Source organism: Mobula hypostoma, unplaced genomic scaffold (assembly GCF_963921235.1).
Source record: "Mobula hypostoma unplaced genomic scaffold, sMobHyp1.1 scaffold_36, whole genome shotgun sequence".
Taxonomy (NCBI): Eukaryota; Metazoa; Chordata; class Chondrichthyes; order Myliobatiformes; family Myliobatidae; genus Mobula; species Mobula hypostoma.
Window position 1 is genome coordinate 1,590,704 of NW_026948187.1, and position 21,686 is coordinate 1,612,389.

Here is a 21,686-nt window from a genome sequence, read left to right on the forward strand (position 1 = left end):
TGCATTCCCCACAATTATCAAGCTTGAAACTTCCTTACTGGTAAATCTGTAGAAAGTTGGATATTGAACAACATGGGAACTGATCACATTAAACCTGTATTGATCATTCCCCACTCTGCTACAACTAGTGAATCCAGAGTTTTATTAGTTTTCATTTCCTGTTTTTCTGCTGACGACTCGATCCAAGGATTGCAGAACGAGTGACGAGCCCGTCCAGTGACTGTACCTTGGCTGCTGAGACGTCCCATGACTGGGCAGTGGCCTTCCGCATGTGCTATGTCAGTACACTCCTCAATATATTTATTTTTGTTATTTATAGAAAGTCACTGAACTTGTGGGGAAGCGAAACCGGCCAGAGGGTTCGAAGGTATTCTTCACCCTGGTGATGGGGAAAGGGTCCCGAGCCCGGAGGGTGATGTGGGAAGCATTTGTTAAAATGCGAAACGAGTTACTGAAGTTGGACAGAATATTGAAGGAAATCCAAGAGCTCGGTACAGTAAAACAACACATTGAACACAAAGTGACAATAAAAACCATTGTAACTGGATCAATGATTCAATTTTAATTTATTGATTTAAACAGGGGCTGATATACCAGAATACATGAACATCAGCGAAGGGTTAACCGAATTACCACCTCAGTTGAAAGGTAAGAGGTTTCACTTTCTGACACCGCTGACTTGCCAGAATCAGTGTGAGGCAGAGCTGCTGCTTCCCAGGTTTGCACAGTCTGGGAGACAGGAAAAAAATGTTTGATTTGAAGGGAATGATCACGGAATTCACACCCAATCGCTCAGCTGTTGCAGTTTAAACTTTTTAATCATCGAATCTATGACAAATTTTTAAAATGTGACAATGAATTATATTAAATGATCCATCTATTTAGTGCCGTTGGGCCTGAACGCCTAGCGGATTCTGTGACACCCATAGACCAGTGTTCAGATCCTGATGAACCGCTGAGCCTCATTAACCCTTACATTGGTTCTAATATTAGATTAGATTATGAAGACATGCAGTCCTCTTTTATTGTCATTTAGTAATGCATGCATTAAGAAATGATACAATATTTCCTCCGGTGTGATATCACTAAACACAGGACAGACCAAGACTGAAAAAACTAACAAAACCACATAATTATAACATATAGTTACAACAGTGCAACAATACCATAACTTGATGAAGAAGTCCATGAGCACAGTAAAAAGTTCAAAGTCTGTCAAATGTCCCACATCTCACGCAGACGGGAGAACGAAGGAAGAAGAACTCTCCCTGCCACGCCCGACCACAGTCCGAATCTGAGTCATCCGAAAACTTCGAGACTCCGATCAGCTCTCTGACACCGAATACTGAGTGACATCTCTGTCCGAACGATTCGACCTCAATCTCGGTCGCCAACAGCAAGCAAAGCCGGGGATTTTGAGGCCTTCCCTCCGGAAGATTCCTTACCACGCAGTAACAACAGCAGTGAACGGGCATTTCAGAAATTTCTCCAGATGTTCCTCTATGCTTTCACATCTGCCTCCATCAAATCAGAATTGTCCACGGCCCCTATTTAATGGATAAGATATCAATTTTCACCGGAGGGCCGCACACGTGTAGTGCGCTGCTCTCTCTCCTCCCGCTGATATACTGCGAAACCCCCACACACACTACACACGTGACACCATCTTGATTGAGCTCAAGAGCCATGAGAAGCAGTAATATTGGAGCTCTTTAAAACTCTGATTGGACCACACATAGAAGGTTGTGTTCAGTTCTGGTTGCCTCCTTATAGGGTAGATGTGGAAACTTTAAAGAAAGTTCAAAGGAGATTTGCCAGGACACTGCCCATATTAGATTACACATCCTAGAGCAATCTAGGACTTCCCTCTTTTGAATGAAGGGGGATGAGAGGCAACTTCATACAGGTGTATAAGGTGATAAAAGGCACAGGTAGAACCTACAGCCATCACCTATTCTCCCCGGGTGGCAATGGCTAATACCAGAGAACATACGTTTATTGTGATTGGAAGAATGTGTAGGGAGGAATCTGTTTTGTGGAAGCAGATTCCCGGATTCGGCAAGAATGTATGTGCAGCATTCTTCATCAATGATAGGACATGGGCTGGGCTTCTCTGTGAGCAGGTAATCTAAGGTCATCCACCTGCAAGGCAGCGGTTCGTATAGACAAAATTACGATCGATACTCGGTTCAGGGCTCGATCTGTGTGCTTGAGCACGGTGGCAGTCTTGTTAGCCAGAGTCTCCATCAGAAAGGTCATATGTATGGGTTCCCAGGACAGGCTGGCTGTATCACACTGGGAAAAGGGTCTTGCGATGCAGAGTAGAGGCTTTCCACCGCCGCTTGCCTCCTGGCCAACAGGAGTGTACTCTATGGAGAGTTCAGACAAACATGGCTTGTTTTCTCTGGATTGCTGTGGTCAGCGGGCGGAACAGACAGAGCTTTGTAAGATGCTGATAGATAGAGTTGACAACCAGTATCTTGTTTGAAATGCCTAATGCCAGAGGGTTTCCGTTTGAGGTGAGAGAGGGAAACTCTGAAGGAGATGTGTCGGGATAAAGAGTGATGGGTACCTGGAGTGTGCAGCCAAGGGTGCTGGACAGAGACACGTAAGGGACTGTTAGACATGTAAACATGAAAGGAGGGGAGGTGCAGGCAGAAGGGACTGAGGTTAATTTAGCATTGTGGTTGCCCATTCTTTCCAACCTCATTTTCATCTGCAATTGAAGATATTCAGATTTTCTAAGGGCTTCATAAGGACAGTGACCTGAAAGGTTAATACTGTTTTTTTTCTACACATGCGGTGACTGTTTTAACTTGACAAAACATCGCCTGTCAATATGAAGATATTACAGATTTTGACAATGCTCATATGGCCAGGCAGCGTCTACAGAGGGAAATGAACAGTCGACGTGTCAGGTTGAGACCCTTAATCATGTGGATTTTCAAACTTTATCCTCAAAATAAAGTACCTGGAAATTAAAGGGTCTTGAGTTGGTCAACACAGGCAGTTGCAGTGGAGTATTAGAGATATGTTCACCTTCACAGCTGACAGCCCTGTGAAGACTTGATTTTAATTTTTTTTTTTGCATATTGGTTACAGGCCAAACAGCTGTGTCTTGGTGGATTTTCACTTTCGGTGGTAACAACCACAGCACTTTAGAGTTAACTGTTGAAATTCTAGTGATTTGAATTTTGCATGTATCGCTATTCAGTTGAGAATCTAACTGTGTCAATTTTCTATCTGTTCCCATGGAAGATGTTCATGAGAAACACAAGAAGACACTGCGGGAAGAAACTGAAAAGCTCAGAGTGAACACGATCCTGTTGAGTGAGAAGGTTAAGGTTTTCAAGCTGGTTGATCGATACGCTGAGCTGACGGTCATTTCTTCTGTTCGAGGACAGAGGTTTGTGGAACACGAGCTGCTGGCAAGAGGCCGAGACCATGAGGAGTGGAGAATGAAGCATCTTCGGGGGGAGTTGGAGAAAATCCGTGCCGATCAGTTGCTTCAAAGTAGTTTTTCCCATAATGTAACTTACTGGCAGCGAATAAAGAGATTCTTTGGATTTGAATCTGTGAATCCAACATCAGTGAACAGTGTGAAACCTGGGAATTCAGCAGCAGTGGCCGGAGTCCCGGGCATCGGGAAAACAACAATGATGCAGAAGATTGTTTATGACTGGGCCACGGGGAAAATATACCAACATTACCATTTTGTGTTCAGTTTCAAATTCAGGGATCTAAACACCATTAACCGTGAAATAAGCCTGACGGAACTGATTCTGCAACAGTATCCTTACTTTGAGAATAGTCTGGAAGAAGTCTGGAAGAACCCGGAGGGGTTGCTGTTTATATTTGATGGTTTGGATGAACTAAAGGATGGGATTGATTTTACTGAGAGTCAGAGAGACACAGAACCTCAGCAGTGCTGTGCAGACCCAGAATTCCGGTGCCTCGTGTCCGACATTGTGTATAGTTTAATCCAGCACAAACTGCTCCCAGGGTGTTCAGTGCTGGTGACCACCCGCCCCACTGCGTTACATTCATTGGAAAAGGCAGAGATTAGTGTCTGGGCTGAAATCCTGGGATTTGTTGGTGAGGAACGGAAGGAATATTTCATCAGGCATTTTGAAGATCAGACGGTGGCAGCAGCTGTTTTCAAACATGTGAAGGAGAATGAGATCTTGTACACCATGAGCTACAACCCCTCCTACTGCTGGATCCTCGCTCTGGCACTGGGACCCTTCTTCATAAAAGGAGACAGGGACCTGCAGCGAGTTCCCAAGACCATCACCCAACTATTTTCCTACTATATTTACAACATCCTGAAAAACCACGGCCGTGAGATCGAGAACCCCCGTGATGTGTTACTCAGGGTTGGTCAGATGGCCTTCACAGGAGTGTCTGAGAGGAAGATTGTGTTTACAGATGGAGATTTGATCAAGTACAAACTGCAACCTTCCCAGTTCCTGTCCGGGTTCTTGATGGAGCTTTTGGAGAGAGAGGATTCTGCCCGGTGTGTGGTGTACACATTCCCACACCTCACCATCCAAGAGTTTGTAGCTGCAGTCGCACAATTCCTGACCTCAGACCTCAAGGATACTGTGAAGATCCTCGCTGAAGCCTGCTGCATGACAGATGGGCGGTTTGAGGTATTTCTCCGTTTTGTTGCTGGTCTCTCCTCGGGGTCAGCCTGGCGCTGGAAGGAGGTTCTGGGTCCATTTCCTGTCGATACAGCCTGCCAGGTGATTGACTTTCTGAAGGGGGAGTTCAAACGTCAGAGTGGAAACACAGAGAAAGAAGCCGATAAAAGGAGCCTCCTGAACACATTGCACTACCTGTTTGAGTCTCAGAATCGTGTGCTAGCTCAGGAAGCACTAGGGTCTGTGGAAAAACTTTCACTTAGTGGACTGCGACTGACCCCTATTGACTGCGCGGTCCTGTCTCATGTCATCGGACTCTGTGATACAATAAAGCACCTCAACCTGGATCACTGCTACATTCAGTGTGAAGGACTCCAACGGCTGGCACCCAGTCTCCACAGATGTCAAGAGTTGGGGTAATTCTAAATATTAAGATTTTCTAACAATGAAAATTAAAGATTTAATGTTAAACATATTTAGCCAAATAGCCAAATATTTAGCCCTGTGTCGTTGTTTCATCAGTTTACCGATGACTAAATTTTGAAGATTTTCATTGACTGATGATTAGCAAAGATTAACAGCATCTTTTTCCTTCTCTGGGAGAACGACAGTGACTATCACCATGTATTGCCCAGGGAGCAGCCACATCACCATTAATTAACAAAGGTCAGGGCACAGCTCTGTTGTCAGTGGGTGATCTGAGCTTCCTGTAGGTGGTCAGATGTTAGCGTAACTCAATAATGACACAATCCTTTGGACTTTTCCATCGCCTACATCCCTTCACTCATTTGCAACCCTTCTGCCTTTCTGGACCAGGCAGCCAATGATTCAGTCATAACAGCTCTATTGTTCTTTGACCTCTCATTGGTACATAGAAATTTTAGTATCAATTATCCTGAGACTAGAGTCATAATTGGACCAATTCTGTGGCCAGCCTCACATCACACATTATCTGTTTTATTGGTAGCGGGTATGATCTGTCCCTGTCTTCGTCTCTGCTTGAGACGGAGTCTCCAAATATTCCTTAAGAATGGTTGGGTTTGAAATGAAAACTGCCCGCTATAAACGAAGGGCGATGGTACTTTGAAAATATGCATCTCTGGAAATTCTGCCTGTCCGGAAACGTTCCTGGAAGAATTCCCCGGCTGCTAATGTGAATTCTGCACAGGACAGATCAAGTTCCTGTTTAATTTTATGGAATGTGGCCCTTCGTTTGTTAAATCTGGGATTTAATTTGCATTATAAATTATGCATGTTTGACAAATATGAGCTAAATTATAACAAGAAAATAATTCAGGAAGCAAAATCAGACAGAGAAATTTAGAAAGAACAACTGAAGGTAGACCTTGAAAACAAATGGCATTGAACATATTGGGATTTATTCTTCATCTGAGAATAATGTAGCTGAAATCTTCAATACTTTGAAATATTTATTTGAAGTATCGGAATGACAAAATGTGTTAAGTGATAAGTGATTGAACTTGAGTCTCACAGGTCTCTCTTTTTATTCAGATTGGCAAACAATGATTTGGGTGAGGGTGATTCAGCAGTCAACCTAATCTCTGCAGCTCTGAGGGATCAGGACTGTAAAATAGAAAAACTGCGGTAAGCATCATTCTATGAGATGTCTGATATATAAAAACACAGAATATGTACAGACACAATTATGAACAATTCACATAACTACTGGTGCAATCTGATTATCTGTATTGAGTTGTCTCTTCTGAGTTCCGAGTCTTCCTTTTTTCCTTTTGATTATGGGACGCCAGATTGGGCAATAACCGTATCACAGCCTCTCAGACTGCAATCCTCGCCTCTGCTCTTGTTAAAAACCGCTCACTGACGGAGCTCGATATGAAGGATAATAGACTGGGAGATACAGGTGTAAAAGAGCTGTTAGGAGTTCTGAATAACTCGGAATGTAAAATACAGAAATTGGGGTAAGTACTGGAGAGTGACAGATACTGTTTGTAATCTCTGTTGTATGGCATTAGTGGTATTATCAGGAACAGGGACAGATTCAATAGTGTGCTGATCTTCTCCCTGATGCTCTCCCTGTCTCATTCTCACTCACTTTTCCCCTCACTCTAATTCTTCTGGCCATAAGGCTGAAGAACAACAGTTTCACAGCTCTTTGCGCCAGGAATCTTGCCTGCATTCTCAGAACAAATCACTCACTGAACAAACTGGAACTGGATAACAATAAACTGGAGGATTCAGGAATGAAACTGCTGTCTGAGGCTCTGAAGTACCCGCATTGTAAAATACAGGAATTGCGGTAAGTACCAGACTGAGAAATTGTGTTCACAACTTTAAGCCTAATGTTGTAGAATTTTGGTTACGATTTGACCTCAGCTGGAATAATAATGACAAATTTGCACCGGGTTACGTTTGCTTCTTTTGAACTGCAGGCTATGTAGAATCGGTCTCACAGCTTCTGGTGCAGAGTATCTCGCCTCTGCTCTAGCTACTAGCCCGTCACTGGTGGATCTTGCCCTGGACTATAATAATCTGGGTGATTCAGGAGTGAAGCTGATATTTGGATCTTTGAATAGCCCAGATTGTAAAATACAGAAACTACGGTAAGAGTCAGACTATGGAGAGGTCATATTTTACAATTGCTATGTGTCTGTAATTTAATTACATTCGAGAGAGTGGACCATTATTAATATCAATAATATGAAGTCTGTACTAAGAGGAGTATTATCAACATAGAGTGAATTGGAAGTGAAAACAAATCCTCCTTTTTCCATACTGAAATGTATCCATTTCCACCTTCATCTCTGTCCCTCAGATTATGGGATGTCGCTCTCACAGATTCGTTCAGTGAGGATCTTGCTATCGCTCTCAAAACAAACTGTTCCCTGAAGCTTCTGTCACTGGGTGATAACAATATCGGAGACTCAGGGGTGAAACGTTTGTCTGGGGTGCTGGTGAACTTCCAATGTAAACTACTGGAGCTAGAGTAAGGATCAGTGTGACAAGTTATGTTCTTAACTGACTGTGAACATCTTTCTCAACGCGGTAAAAATGGCCCCAGGACGACTGGTCTTCATTATTTGGGACATTCATTATAATGACCCAAGTAATGAAAACATTTCTAACTTCATCAAATATTGTTCAGATCCCAGCTGCAGTCTGGCCATCCTGTGAAAGGAAGAACGTGATGGCGCTGGAGATAGGGCAGTAAAAGTTGATAGGATGTTGGTCCTCATTCAATGACTCCATCGGAAACGGCAACTATGCCTCCATAGATTCCGCATTGCCACCTCAGTCCTCCAGTGATTCACAGTTTTCTACATATTACAGAATCTACTGTCAAGTTGCCCTTGCTGGGGTGTTGCCTGGAATGGGACATTACTGTTATGAGAGCCTGGGGGAGGATCAGTCAGTTTTCCCTGGGACGGAGGTGGATCAGAGTGGTTAATGAAGTGTTCAAAAGTAAGACCTAGATGAAGATTGCAGAATAATTCTACCTACATGAGACATTGGAGTTTTATGGAAATAGCTGGAGATGTGAGGTTGGTGGTGTGTGCCAACATTTTGAAACAGAATGGTGCTTACCAGTAATACACTGCAGGAGAGAGTTTTAGAAGCAGAGTCTTGACAAAGTGAGAAAACACGGAGTCATGGACAGAGTGGCCTGTTGCAATGTTTATGGTGCCATGACCCAATACTCACTAACTCTATCATCCATGTTAGTTTCAGTGCGAGTATGTATATATACACATACATATATACATATACATACATACATATACATACATACATACACACATACATATATATGTGTGTGTGTGTGTATATAAACGCAAATGCAATTAATCTGACTCTTGTTCTTTATCTCTCGGATCCCCAGTCTGTACAATAATGGGCTGACCGATTCCAGCACGCAGTCCCTCTGCCTCGTTCTCAACAGACTGAGTTCACTGAAAATTTTGGACCTGGGAGGAAACTCCTTCACAGACGAATCCACTCACTCGTTCCGCCGGCTGATACTGCGATGCAAGAGTTTGAAACAAATCACGTGAGTATCTATATTAATGTATAGTGTCATAAAATTTCACTGGGCTTTCCTGGCGCTATTTGATGTTGAAATAGCAAGATCATCCCCCTGTTATTGACACTGTATAACACCTTTTGTATTTTTACATCTGTTTCAGGCTTACGGGGAATCGATTCACTGCAGATGGGCAGAATCATCTGTTGTCATTACGGGGAACCAGACGCGGTCTTAATGTGAAAGTGTGAGTCATTCAGATGCAGAATATTATCTCCTCCTGGATGGGAATAGTATTCGTGGATTTCACAGTCACACCTCGGATTTAAACCCTGAACACCTAAAGCTCCAGATGAGCGTGAGCCTCACCCATCATCGGGCCCAGGTGCTGTTTCACGTATCATAGCTGACTGGTCGCTTGCCAGATCTGTCAGTGTCTGATAACTGAACTTTGTGGAAATGCCCAGACAGAAATGGTCAAATGTCTCCTCCAACTGCACTGCCAAGTGATAGCGGAAATCCAAATCATTCATACTCGGTTTGACTTCGTCCGGGCGAGCAGCTGTGCATTCAGACTGCAAATGTTATTCATCAAGTATTACCCTGTTTCGTTGTGTTTTGCATTTATTGGGAAGAAAGCACAACATTGCCTCTAATTCTGTGCTGTAGTGTTCTATGGTTCCTCAGGAGTATGCGGAGGTTCAGCATATCATCGAACACTTTGGCAAACGTCAATAGAGGCATGGTGAAAAGTGTGCTGACTGGCTGAATTCCAGCCTGATACGGGAACTGAAATGCCTTTCATTTTCAGTGGGAAATCCCGACTGGATTTAGCCTAGTACGTCATGGGTGAAACCCTCCCAACCATTGAGCAGATCTACATGAAATGTTGCCATAGAAAAGCAGCATCCATCATCAAAGAAACTCACCATCCAAGCCATGCTTTTCCCTTCCTGCTGCCATCAGGTATAAAGTACAAGAACCTTTGGACTCACACCACCAGCTTCAAGAACAGTTACTACTCCTCAGTCATCAGGCTCTTGAGCAAAAGGGGTAGCGACACTCATTTACGGTCTGTTACATTGTTTCCTCAAGCTCGTTATTTATTGCTGTTTATTTATATTTACAGTTGCATAGTTTGTTTACATTAACTGTTCCTGATGATTATAGTTTATGGTTACTGTTCTATGGATTTGCTAATTATGCCCACAGTTAAAAAAATATCAGGGTTGTATGTGGTGACATGTTTGTATTATGATAATAAATTTTACTTTGAATTTTGAACTATCGAACTTTGGTTTTTTTAGTTTGGACTGAAAGTTATCAGTATGGCAGAGGCTGTGAAAGTGATCAAGATCCCAGCTGCAGGGAAGCACAGTTATTCAGGCCACTCGCTTGGTGCCAGGATCACAAATGCGTTATGAATTTCAGGCACTTCTCTATATGCCTAGCACTTTCTCACTGTGACCACACAGATTCCCTTCAGTGCTCCTTTCCCCTCGTATACCAAACAGCACAAGGGTGAGTTGTATTAATTACCAGCTGTCAATTGTCTACAGTGTGTCGCTGTTGAATGCGTTGAATGTTGATGTGGACACTGGGGTGGTTTCTGAGCTGACGGCCGGTCTGCCCCCATTAGAACATGATCACTTTGCTTCAACTTCGAAGAGGTGATCGTGAATTAACATTGGAAATCATGTCACTCACATACTGTTCCTACCAGTGATATTACAGGGGGACTGGGGATAATGCTGCTCATCATTGTCTAGACTGCTGCCTATTCACTGGCTGTACTCTAAGAATCTGTACATTCATTCCAGGAATGTTGCCTCGCAGTTTCCAGGATGACGGAGACTTCTCTGTTAGAGTTCACAGTATTCCTAAGTGGAAGTGTGAGTAGCCAATGATTGTGATCCACGTCGGAACCAAAGCCATAGGCAGGAAAGGTGGTGAGGACCTGGCACCCAAGAGGGAGACAGTAAGCTCCGTCGATGACTAATGTCTTGTGGCAGTGACAGCAAAAAGAATGAAGTGCTTTGGGTGGCTGGTTATGCACTGCATTAAATCCCACCCTCCTGCGACAGTGAGTGCTTTCTAGTTTGCTTTTTGCTCAGATCAGTCAACTAATGACACCATGGTCTCTGCCCTTCCCTTCGTCCTGCCCCGCCTGGAAAATGGTATCTCATATGACAGGGTGTTATTTACTGACTTTACCTCAGCATTATCTCATGATAATCTCTGAGGCTGGTGTCCTCCTTGGTTACTAACCCTTCTCCCTCTAATTGAATTTTGGACTTCTATATACAAAGGCTACAGTCATTACTTGTGGCAGAAAACATCCCTAACTCCATCAGGCTGAGCACCGGCCTTCCTAGGGTTGACTCTACCAAACCAAATCATCAGGCTCACCAATGATGCAACAGTGGTTGGACTCATCAGCAATGATAATGCAATGACGTACAGAGAGGAGAGAGAGCGGATAGGAGAATAGTGCGACCACAACACCTTGAGTCACAACGTGGACCAGACTAAAAATACTATGAACTTCAGCAAGGTACAAACTGACCATTCCTTGCAGCACATGAGCAGCTCATCAGCGGAAACAGGAGCACCACGTTTCTGAGCGTTAACATAACACAATTTCTCCTGGTCTCTCAATCCCATTTTTTTTTAATCAAGAAATCATAACTTTTCCAATTCCTGAGTACAGAATGCCAGGTAAGGTTCTCTTCCCCTGCCCCTCGCCACCCTACCCCACCATTCTAAATAATTTTACATGAGTACCATTGAGAGTGGCTGGTATGGAAATTGCAAGGTGTCTGACTACAATCTAAGGATTGAGGTGATCAGCTAGATCTTCCTTCCACTTGTCCGAGGTATTTATTAGGTATGCAGAGAATACAGGCCCTTTGCATTATCAATGTTCCTTCCTGTCTGTCCAACAATCTGTATGAACCCGCAACATCAGAGAGCATTAGGAAAAACTGTAAGGATGGGAAACAGCTTCTTCCCTAGGCCATGAGAATATTGTACCCCCATACCACCAGTTGCATTATACTGTTTACCCTTTAACTTGTGCCATAAGTTAGAAAGATTATACCATAAGACCTTAAAATTTCAGATCAGAATAGGCCATTTTGCCCACTGATTCTGCATTGCCATTCATCATGCTTGATCCAACTTTCCTTCTCCCCATATCCCTTCATGCTCTGACCAATCAAGAATCTATCAAACTCTGCCTCCAAAGCTGCTAGTGGCAAGAATTGCACAGAATTATTCCTAGGGAGAGGTGCAGTCGACGTTTCAGGCCGAGACCCTTCGTCAGGACTAACTGAAGGAAGAGTGAGTCCTTACTCACTCTTCCTTCAGTTAGTCCTGACGAAGGGTCTTGGCCTGAAACGTCGACTGCACCTCTTCCTAGAGATGCTGCTTGGCCTGCTGCGTTCACCAGCAACTTTGACGTGTGTTGCTTGAATTTCCAGCATCTGCAGAATTCCTGTTGTTTCAGAATTATTCCTCTCTGGATAAAGAAATTCCTCCTCATTTCTGTACAAAAATGGCGCTCCTCTATTCTGAAGCTGTTAACTCTGGTCCGAGACTCGCCTCAATAGTGAACATCTTCTCCATGTCCACTCTATCAAGAGCTTTCACAATTTGATAGGTATAAATGAGGTCACCCCTATTCTAATGAATACAGCCCCAGAGTCACCAAGCGCTCTTCATGTAACAAGCCATTCAATCATATTTTCGTGAACCTACTATGAACCTTTTCTAATTTCATTACATTCTCTCAAGGTTAAAGGCGCAACCTACTCACAATACTCTAAGTGAGTCCTCTTCAGTGCTTTATAAAGTCTCAGCATTACATCATTGCTTATATATCCCAGTTGTCTTCAAATAAATGGAGGCAGACGTGAAAGCACAGGAGAACATCTGGAGAAATTTCTGAAACGCCTGTTCGCTGCCGCTGTTACTGCGTGATCGAGAATCTTCCGGAGGGTAGGCCCCAAAATCCCCGGCTTTGCCTGCTGCTGGCGACCGAGGCTGAGGTCAAATCGTTTGAATAGAGATGGTGCTCGGTACTTGGTGTCGGAGGGCTGATCGGAGCTCGAAGTTTTCGGACGACTCAGAGTCGGACTGTGGTCGGGCATGGCAGGGAGATTTTTCTTCCTTCTCCTGTCTGCGTGAGATGTGGGACATTCGAGAGACTTTGAACATTTTTTACTGTGCCATGACCTGTTCTTCATCAAGTTATAGTATTGTTGCACTGTTGTAACTAGATGTTAAAATTATGCGTTTTTTGTTAGTTTTTTCAGTCTTGGTTTGTCCTGTGTTTTTGTGATATCACACCGGAGGAATATTGTATCATTTCTTAATGCATGCATTACTAAATGACAATAGAAGAGGACTGCGTGTCCTCATAATCTAATCTAATAAATGCCAACATTGCATTTGCCTTCCCCACCATAGATTAAAATGGCAAATTAACCTTTAGAGAACCCTGCACAAGGACTTCCATCCAGTTTTACCACAGTTTTTGTTGTATTTTCTCTCCATTTCAAAAACAGTCGACTCTTTCATTTCCTCTACCGAAGTGCATGACCATACACTTCCTGGCACTGTATTCCCTCTGCCATTTAGTTTTCCCATTCTCCTAATCTGTACGACCTTCTGTAGCCTCTCTACTTCCTCAAAACTACCTGCACCTCCACCGAGATTCATCCTATCTGCAAACTTTGCAACAAAGCCATCAATGCCATCAATTCCATCATCAAAATCGTTGACATATAGCATAAAGAGAATCGGTCCTAACACAGATCCTGCGGAACACCACTTGTCACCGGCAGCCAAACAGAAAATATTTCTGTATTGGTACGTTTGACTCCTGTCAATCAGTCATTGCTTTATCACTACTGGAATCTCTCCTGTAGTACCATGGGCTCGTAACTTGTTAAGCAGTCTTTTTTACGGCACATTGCCAAAGTACTTCTGAAAAACCAAAACATGTATATCAACCAATTCTCCTTTATCTATCCTATTTTTCATTTCTTCAAATACTTCCAACAGATTTTTCAGGCAAGATTTTCCTTTGAGGAAACCATGCTGACGATGCCTTTTGATGTCTTCAAGTGCCATGAGACTTCATACTTAATAACCAACTCCAACATTTTCCGATCACTGAGGCCAGATTAACTGGCACATAGTTACCTTTCTCCTGCCTCTCTCCCTTCATGAACAGTGATGCAGCATTTGCAATTTTCCAGTCTTTCGGAATCTAGTGATATTTAAAACACCATTACCAATGCCTCCGTGATTTCTTCAGCCACTTCCTTCAGAACCCTGAAGTGCTCACCATCTGGTACAGGTCAGTTATCTACCTTCAAACCTTTCAGTTTCCCCAGAACATTCTCTCTAGTTATGAAAATTTTACACACTTCATGATCCCTGACACCTTTAACTGCCACCATGCAAAACATTATTTAGTTCGTCCCCCATTACTAATTCTCCAGCTTCGTTTTCCAGTAGTCTGATAGCCATTCTCGCCTCTCTATCACATTTTATGAAGAGACTGAAGAGGCATCTGAAGAGACGTTTGGTATCTTCATTAATCGCATTCGCTTGCTTAGATTGGTATTAGATCTTCATTTTCTCAATGACTTTTTAGTTGAATTCTGTTGGTTTTTAAAAGCTTACCAATCCTCTAACCTTCCATTGATATTTACTCTATTATATGCCCTCTCTCCGGCTTTTATGTTCGCTTTGACTTCTTTTGTTCGCCACGATTGTGTCATTTTTCCTTTAGAAAATTCCTTCCACTTTGTGATGTATATGTCCTGTGCCTTCCAAATTGCTTCGAGAAATTAGAGCCATTGATGTCCTTCTGTCATCCCTGCCAGTGTTCTTTTTTCAATTAGCTCTGACTAACTTCACTCTCATGGCTCTGTAGTTCCCTTTACTCCACTGTAATGCTGATATATCTGAATCTAGCTTCTCCTCAAATTTCAGTGCCAATTCCATGATACTTACCTCTAAAGGATTATTTTACCTGAAGCTTTCTAATCAATTGTGGTTCATTGCACAACACTCAATCCGGAATAGACGAACCCCTAGTGGACTCACCAGGAGCAGCTCTGAAAAACCAGGTCATAGGCACTTTAACCAGAGAATAGAGAACATTACAGCACAGTACCATTCTGTTGCAACATTGTGTTATGGTCACATAGAGTCTGACTCCATATACAGATATCCTCTGGTAGCCACTGGTGCTCTGAAAAAAAGGTGTTGTCTGTCAACTCTATCTATGCCTCTCAATCTACACACCTCTATCAATTCACCTCAACCTCAGTCACTCAACCTTTCCTTATGAAATCTCTAATCCAGGCAGCACCCTTTGGATTCTTCCCTGCGTGCCTTGGTGCTTTCCTTAATCATACTCGCCTTGGGCTTCAAGTTCTTTTCTACCTCTAAGTCCATTCTTAACCTTAGTTCTAGCTACATTATAATTCTCAAGACAATTGACTGAATGTTGCTTCCTAAACCTAAAGAACGTTTTTTCTCCTCGATGACACATTCCCATCTCTTGTGAACTATAGTTCACTTATCCGGATATTCTTTCCCTGTCTGAGGAATATATCTATCCAGAGCCCCCTGCAATTGACCCTGAAACAACCTGCCCATTTCCGACTTTCATTTCCTTGAGAAATTCTTTTCCCAATCAAGTTCTTGACCAATGACATCATAATTATCCATCCACTAATTAAATACTCTACCATATCATCTGCCCTGTTCTTGCCCATGACCATGATAAAAGCTGGGGTATTATGGTCATTGTCTCCAAAATAGTCACCCACGAAGACATTTGTCACCTGACCAGCTTCATTGTCTAGTTCTTGATATGGTAATGGCATTTAGTTGGCCCACCCACATACTCAACCAGGAATCCTTCCTGAACACACATAACACATTCCACCCCATTTAAACATTCTGGAATATGGAGCTGGAAAACGATACAAGTTGAAGTCACCAATTATAACAACCTGTTATATTTTGCACCTTTCCAAAAGCTGCGAACATTTCTGCTCCTCATTATCCTGATAGACATCTGGAGGGGGAGTGGTCTGTTAATTACTCCCAGAGTGATCGCTTCCTTCCCGTTTCTGACTTTCTCTCTCCCACATCAAACCTGTAGATGGTCCCTCCATGATGTCCCCTGTTTCTGTAGTGTGATACCATCTCTGATTTGCAATTACACTTGTCCCCCTTTCACCTCCCTCCATAAGCATTTTGAAACATCTAAACCTTGGAACATCAAACAGCCACTCCTGTCCATGTAAAAGTCAAGACCGTGTAACGGTGATAACATGTACCATCCATGTACTGAACAATGTTCTGAGTTCCTCTTAGTCTGAATACTTATTGTATTGAAGTAAACACATTTCAACCCATCCACATGATGCTCTGTCCACAACCTATCCTTCCACAGTCTCTCTCAACATAGAATCTACCTTTACGTCGACTGCTCCATCATCTGACAGAACACTCTGGTTCCCATCCCCCAGCCAACCGAGTTTAAACCAACCCAGGCAGCTCTAGCAGACTTGCCTGTAAGGAGATTTGTTCTCAATTTCAGGTATAACCCATCCCTTTGGTATAGGGTCAAAATGTAACATAACTTCTTTCTAATTCCAACTTCAGCTTAATTGCTGGTTCATATGTGCTGACAATTTAAAAAGTAGAAAAGTATTTGATAAGACCTGGCGTATGCAAATGTAACGTGACCGTTGGGGCGCCTCTCCTCCACGTTTCCTGAATCAATTATTTCTAGCTACTTTTTAAAATATTTCCCTCACCCTCCTGGGTCACAGAGTCACGGGTCGCGGTCCAACATACAATTCGCACCCAAACGGGAAATGTGCAGGTTTCATTGAACTCACCACTGTGTTTATGAATACTAATTGCATGTCGCATTCCTGGACAGGAACAATGTAACATCACCAAGTGAGAAACAGCAGGAGGAGGCCATTCAGCCCCTCCAACCATCAACGAGATGTCGGCTGCTCTCCCATCTCAGTTACATGTTTCTGCCCGATCCTCATTTCCTCGATCCCTCCGGTCTCCACACATGTTTATGTTACATCTCTGTCTAAATCTGCAACTATAGTAATTTATAATAAATAGTGTGTGCACAGGATAGTCAATATAATATAGAAATACATCTGTATCAGGGTAAATTAATCAGTCTGATGGCCTGGTGGAAGGAGCTGTCACGGAGCCTGTTGGACCTGGCTTTTTTGCTGCGGTACCATTTCCTGGACGGTAGCAGCTGGAACAGTTTGTGGTTGGGGTGACTCGGATCCCCAATGATCCTTCGGGCCTTTTTTACACACCTGTCTCTGTAAATGTCCTGAATAGTGGGAAGTTTTCATCTACAGATGCGCTGGGCTGTCTGCACCACTCTCTGCAGGTTCCTGCAATTGAGGGAAGGACAGTTCCCATACCAGGCAGTGATGCAGACAGTCCGGATGCTCTCAAGTGTGCCCCTGTAGAAAGTTCTTAGGATCTGGGGGCCCATCCCAAACTTTGTTAACCATGTTGAGGTGAAAGAGGTGCTGTTGTGTTTTTTTCACAACACAGCCGGTATGTACAGACTGTGTGAGATCCTTGGTGATGTTTGTGCTGAGGAACTTAAAGCCAGTCACCCTCTCAACCCCAGACCCAGTGATGTCAATAGGGGTCAGCCTGTCTCCATTCCTCCTGTCGTCCACAATCAGCTCCTTTGCTTTTACGACAATGAGGGAGAGTTTGGTTTGTTGACACCACTGTGTTAGGGTGACAACTTCTTCTCTGTAGGCTGCCTCATTATTATTTGAGATGAGGCCAATCTATGTAGTGTTGTCAGGGAATTTAATTAGCAGATTGGAACTGTGGGTGGTGACACAGTCATGAGTATACAGAGAGTAGAGGAGGGGGCTTAGTACACAGCCCTGAGGGGCACCTGTTTTGAGGGACAGAGGTGAGGGAGGCCATTCTTACCACCTGCCGGTGATCTGACAGGAAGTTCAGGATCCAGCTATGGGGTGAAGGCCGAGGTCTCTGAGCTTCTTGTCGACCCTGAGGGAATTATGATGTTGAATGTTGAACTTCAGTCAAAGAACAGCATTCTCACATAAGCATCCCTGTTCTGCAGATGTGTAAGGATGGTGTGCAGAGCTCTTTCTGTTGCATCACCTGTCGATTAGATGTGTCAGTAGGCAAAGTGTAGGGGAACCAGTTTGGGTGGAAGCAAGCTGCAGATGTAGTCCTACACCAGCCTCTCAAGCCATTTGCTTATTATTGAGGTGAGTGCGACAGGATGTCAGTTTGTCCAACCTCTAGTTATGGCTTATGCCCTCTAATCTAGACAATATCCTGGGAAACCTCTTCTGCTCCCACTCAAAGCCTGAACATCTTTACTCTATTCTTGGTTGGTGCAACTGTAACGAAACCCAATTTCCCTCGGGATCAATAAAGTATGTCTATCTATCTATCTATGAATGGGGTGACCACAACAGTATGAAATACTCTAGATGTGGCCCTAACTGGAGTTCTATAAAACCGACCTGACTTTTGAACCCAATAACTCGAGTAATAAAAACAAGCATGCCATTTGCCTTTTTAACCACCTTGTCAATCTGTGTTGCCTCTTTCAGGGAGCGATGCACTTGGGCTCCAGGATCCTTCTGATCATCAACACTGTTAAGGGTTTTGCATTTAACAGTGGACTGTCTCTTTATATTTGATCAACCGGGGTGCCAAGATGATAATCAGGACTTAAATGTCACTGAGTTTTCACAGGTCCAGTTGAATTTATTGCCAAGTGCGTAACTACGGGAAGGTACAGAGACAGAGAAACACTAACCTGCAGCAACATCAAAGGCAAGTACATTCAAATAACACACCAAATGGAAATTATACAATTCTGTATCATTAACAATATACAAATTTAAGTTTCTTGTCATTTACATCGCACAACATACATTTTTTTTTGTCAATAATAGACCCGGAAATGTCGAACTTGGCCCCTTAGCCAAATTGTTGACACAGTTTGGGAACAACTGGGCTCCAAGCTCCGGTCCCTACAACACCGACTGGGACATCCTGCAGGTCCGGGAAGGGTCTGGTTATCCCTTGTATTTAAACACACGGGCAACAGGAACAGGAGCAGGCCACTCGGCCCCTCTAGCTCGTCCTGTCATTTAATAAAACCCTGAGCCGGTCCATCCTTGCCCCCCAACACCACTCTCAACCCCACTTTGCCCGGACCATTGGCCCCGCTTGCAGGGCAACAGTCTGCCGGTGTTTGCCCCCCAATGTGGTGAATCGCCACCACCGTGGGCTCAGACATTTCCACAGATGAGCCCCTCCTGTCCCCACCGGGACAAACATCCTGTCCGCCCCCTCTCTCACCGTCTTCATCCTTTCAATAAAATCCCCCTCTCCCTCCCCGGGGAACCGGCATCAAACCGACGGGCCGAGCGGTCTCCTCCTACCTCTCAGCGATACATCAGACTCCGGCCGCAGGAGACGCTTCACAAACGCCCCAACTTCCCTCGGAGGGAAATGGAAATAAATCAGAAAGCGGACATTTACTTTGGGATTTGTTCTGCTCTGACGTAGAGCTCGAAACGGCAGCGGGAGACGAACTCCGCGGGGGGTAACGCCCTCTCGGCTGGTCTGGCTCAGCTATTGGGTGGAACTGGTGATTGACATCGCTTGCATCAGTGGGAATAGCGTGGCTCTGAAATCCACTGTTGACGGTGGGTGGGGGGAGGTGTATGGACATGTCGGCTCGGCCGTTAAACCGTCCGAGCGCGAGCTGAGTAGCGCGTATGACATTTGGCACGTGACACGAGACGTCAGATACCATTGTGGGGGAGCCATTGTGACGTCACGTGTGTGGGAGCGCTTGTATTTGAAACACTTCTGATGATTTCAGTGGGACATTTTTGAAGCACATTTTATCATCAAAATACAGATACCTCACTATATACCAACTCTGAGATTCATTTTCCTGTGGGCAGACTCAACAAATGTATAGAATAACAACACACATCAAAGTTGCTGGTGAACGCAGCAGGCCAGGCAGCATCTCTAGGAAGAGGTACAGTCGACGTTTCGGGCCGAGACCCTTCGTCAGGACGAACTGAAGGAAGACTACCTCTTCTTTCAGTTAGTCCTGACGAAGGGTCTCGGCCCGAAACATAGACTGCACCTCTTTCTGGAGATGCTGCCTGGCCTGCTGCGTTCACCAGCGATTTTTATATGTGTTGCTTGAAATTCCAGCATCTTCAGATTTCCTCGTGTTTGTGTTTTTAAATGTATAAAATGATAACTTTAACAGAATCAATGAAAAATAAAAACACCCAACTAGTGAAATTTGTTAATTTTGGACAGCAGGGTATAACAATCACTGTGTTTCAGAGTAACCCAAAGGGGAGTAGCGAGGTAGTGTTCACGGACCGTTCAATAATCTGATGGCTGAGGGGAAGAAGCTGTTCCGAAAGTGTTGAATACGGGACTCCAGGTTCCTCTAACTCCACCCCCCAATTTACCAATTCACTTTTCTCGGCCTTCCAGCCTGTTGCAGGTATGGATTATAACCAATGCTTCGAGGACAAACTCTGCCGTCTTCATCAGGGGTGATGCCAGGCAATGTACAGTCCAGTGGTATTTATACCCCCCATTGTCCCTCCCTCCCTAATGATTGGTTGGACCTCATCCAATCAGGTGTCTGTGCTCTCTCTACCTAATAGGCAGACTCCTCATCCCCTCTTAACCACCCTCCTCCATTTATGTCCTCCTCTCTTCCCTCATCCCCCACTTCTCTACACACCCCTCCTCTCCCCACTCTTTCACTCCCTCCTTCCACTCCTTCACACCTTACTCCCTCCTCCTATCCAACCTCGTACACTCCTCCTTCCTCCCTCTCCAATCCCCTCAATCTCCCCTTTACTCCCTGCCCCCTTCCCCTCACACCCCATAACCAACCTTCACCGCACCACCCAACCTCACCAATTCCTGCATAACCTCCCTCACATTTCCCCCTCCTCCCTCCATTCACACGCTCCTAGCTCCTCTACACCCCTCCTCCCTTCTCACCCCTGTTACTTTCTATTCGTCCCTTTCTCCAGCCCCTTTACTTCCGGCCCGCCTGCTCCGTCTGCTTCCCTTTCCCCTCATACCCTCACCTCCTGTTCCCTTTGGTCTCCACTCAGATCTCTCTCCCCTCAACCATCAGCCTCTCCTCCCGTTCCACGTCTCACCCTCTCATCCCTCCCCTCAGACAATCCCCCCTCCTTTGCAGTTTCCTCCTACCCCAAACCCCTCACACACTCTTTTTCACTTCACCCCTCCCTCAGTTTACCTCCACCTCCTCCTTTCATTCCCTCCATCTATTCATTCATACCTTCTTCCCTTCTCCTACCCATCCCTTTGTACACTCCTCCCTCCTCACCCTCACTCTCTATCTAATCTCCTATCACCCTGCCCCTTACCTGACACCTTGTCCCTCCCTCCACACTCATCTACCGCTGCTTCACACCATTTTCTCCGCTCACACTCTCCTCCCTTCCCCCCGACACCTCTAGCCACCCTTTTCCCCTCCTCCCAGCACTTTTACCTCCAACCCTCACCAATCCCCCGCGTAACCTTCCCTCCCATTTTCCCCTCCTGCATCACTTCACGGGTTCCCCCTTCCCTTACACCCCTCCTCCTTCCCCTTCTTACGCTCCACCCTTCCCTCACCCCTCACTGTCTATTCCTCCCTCACTCCAGCCCCTTCACTTATGGCCTGCCACCCCCTGCCCCCAATCCCTTCTCCCTCTCCCCCACATCCCCTCCCTACCCTGTGGAGAATGGAAGTTGCAAGCCTCACGGGGCTGTCTGCACCTTGGGTTGGGGGTGTGTGGGGATCGAACCCTGGTCTCAGGCGTTGAATGCCAGGGGTTCTACCAGCCGAGCTGCCACAGAGTGAGGGATAATGTGGTAGGGCAGGGGTTTCCGGG

General features: G+C 44.7%; 2 protein-coding genes across 3 annotated transcripts in view; both read left to right on the forward strand.

The window, feature by feature from the left end:
- The window catches only part of LOC134341535 (uncharacterized), an 86,667-nt gene extending 76,711 nt beyond the window's left edge, over positions 1-9,956 (forward strand). Inside the window, exons 11-20 of the mRNA XM_063039403.1 lie at positions 320-491; positions 583-648; positions 3,259-5,059; positions 6,156-6,248; positions 6,413-6,583; positions 6,751-6,921; positions 7,055-7,225; positions 7,438-7,608; positions 8,503-8,670; positions 8,807-9,956. Coding sequence (XP_062895473.1) covers positions 320-491; positions 583-648; positions 3,259-5,059; positions 6,156-6,248; positions 6,413-6,583; positions 6,751-6,921; positions 7,055-7,225; positions 7,438-7,608; positions 8,503-8,670; positions 8,807-8,894 — 3,072 coding nt within the window. The 3' untranslated portion in view covers positions 8,895-9,956. The remainder of the gene's footprint in view (positions 1-319; positions 492-582; positions 649-3,258; positions 5,060-6,155; positions 6,249-6,412; positions 6,584-6,750; positions 6,922-7,054; positions 7,226-7,437; positions 7,609-8,502; positions 8,671-8,806) is intronic.
- Positions 1-21,686, forward strand: part of LOC134341616 (zinc finger protein 239-like) — a 618,489-nt gene that overhangs the window by 192,925 nt on the left and 403,878 nt on the right. The gene's annotated exons all lie outside the window — the stretch shown is intronic.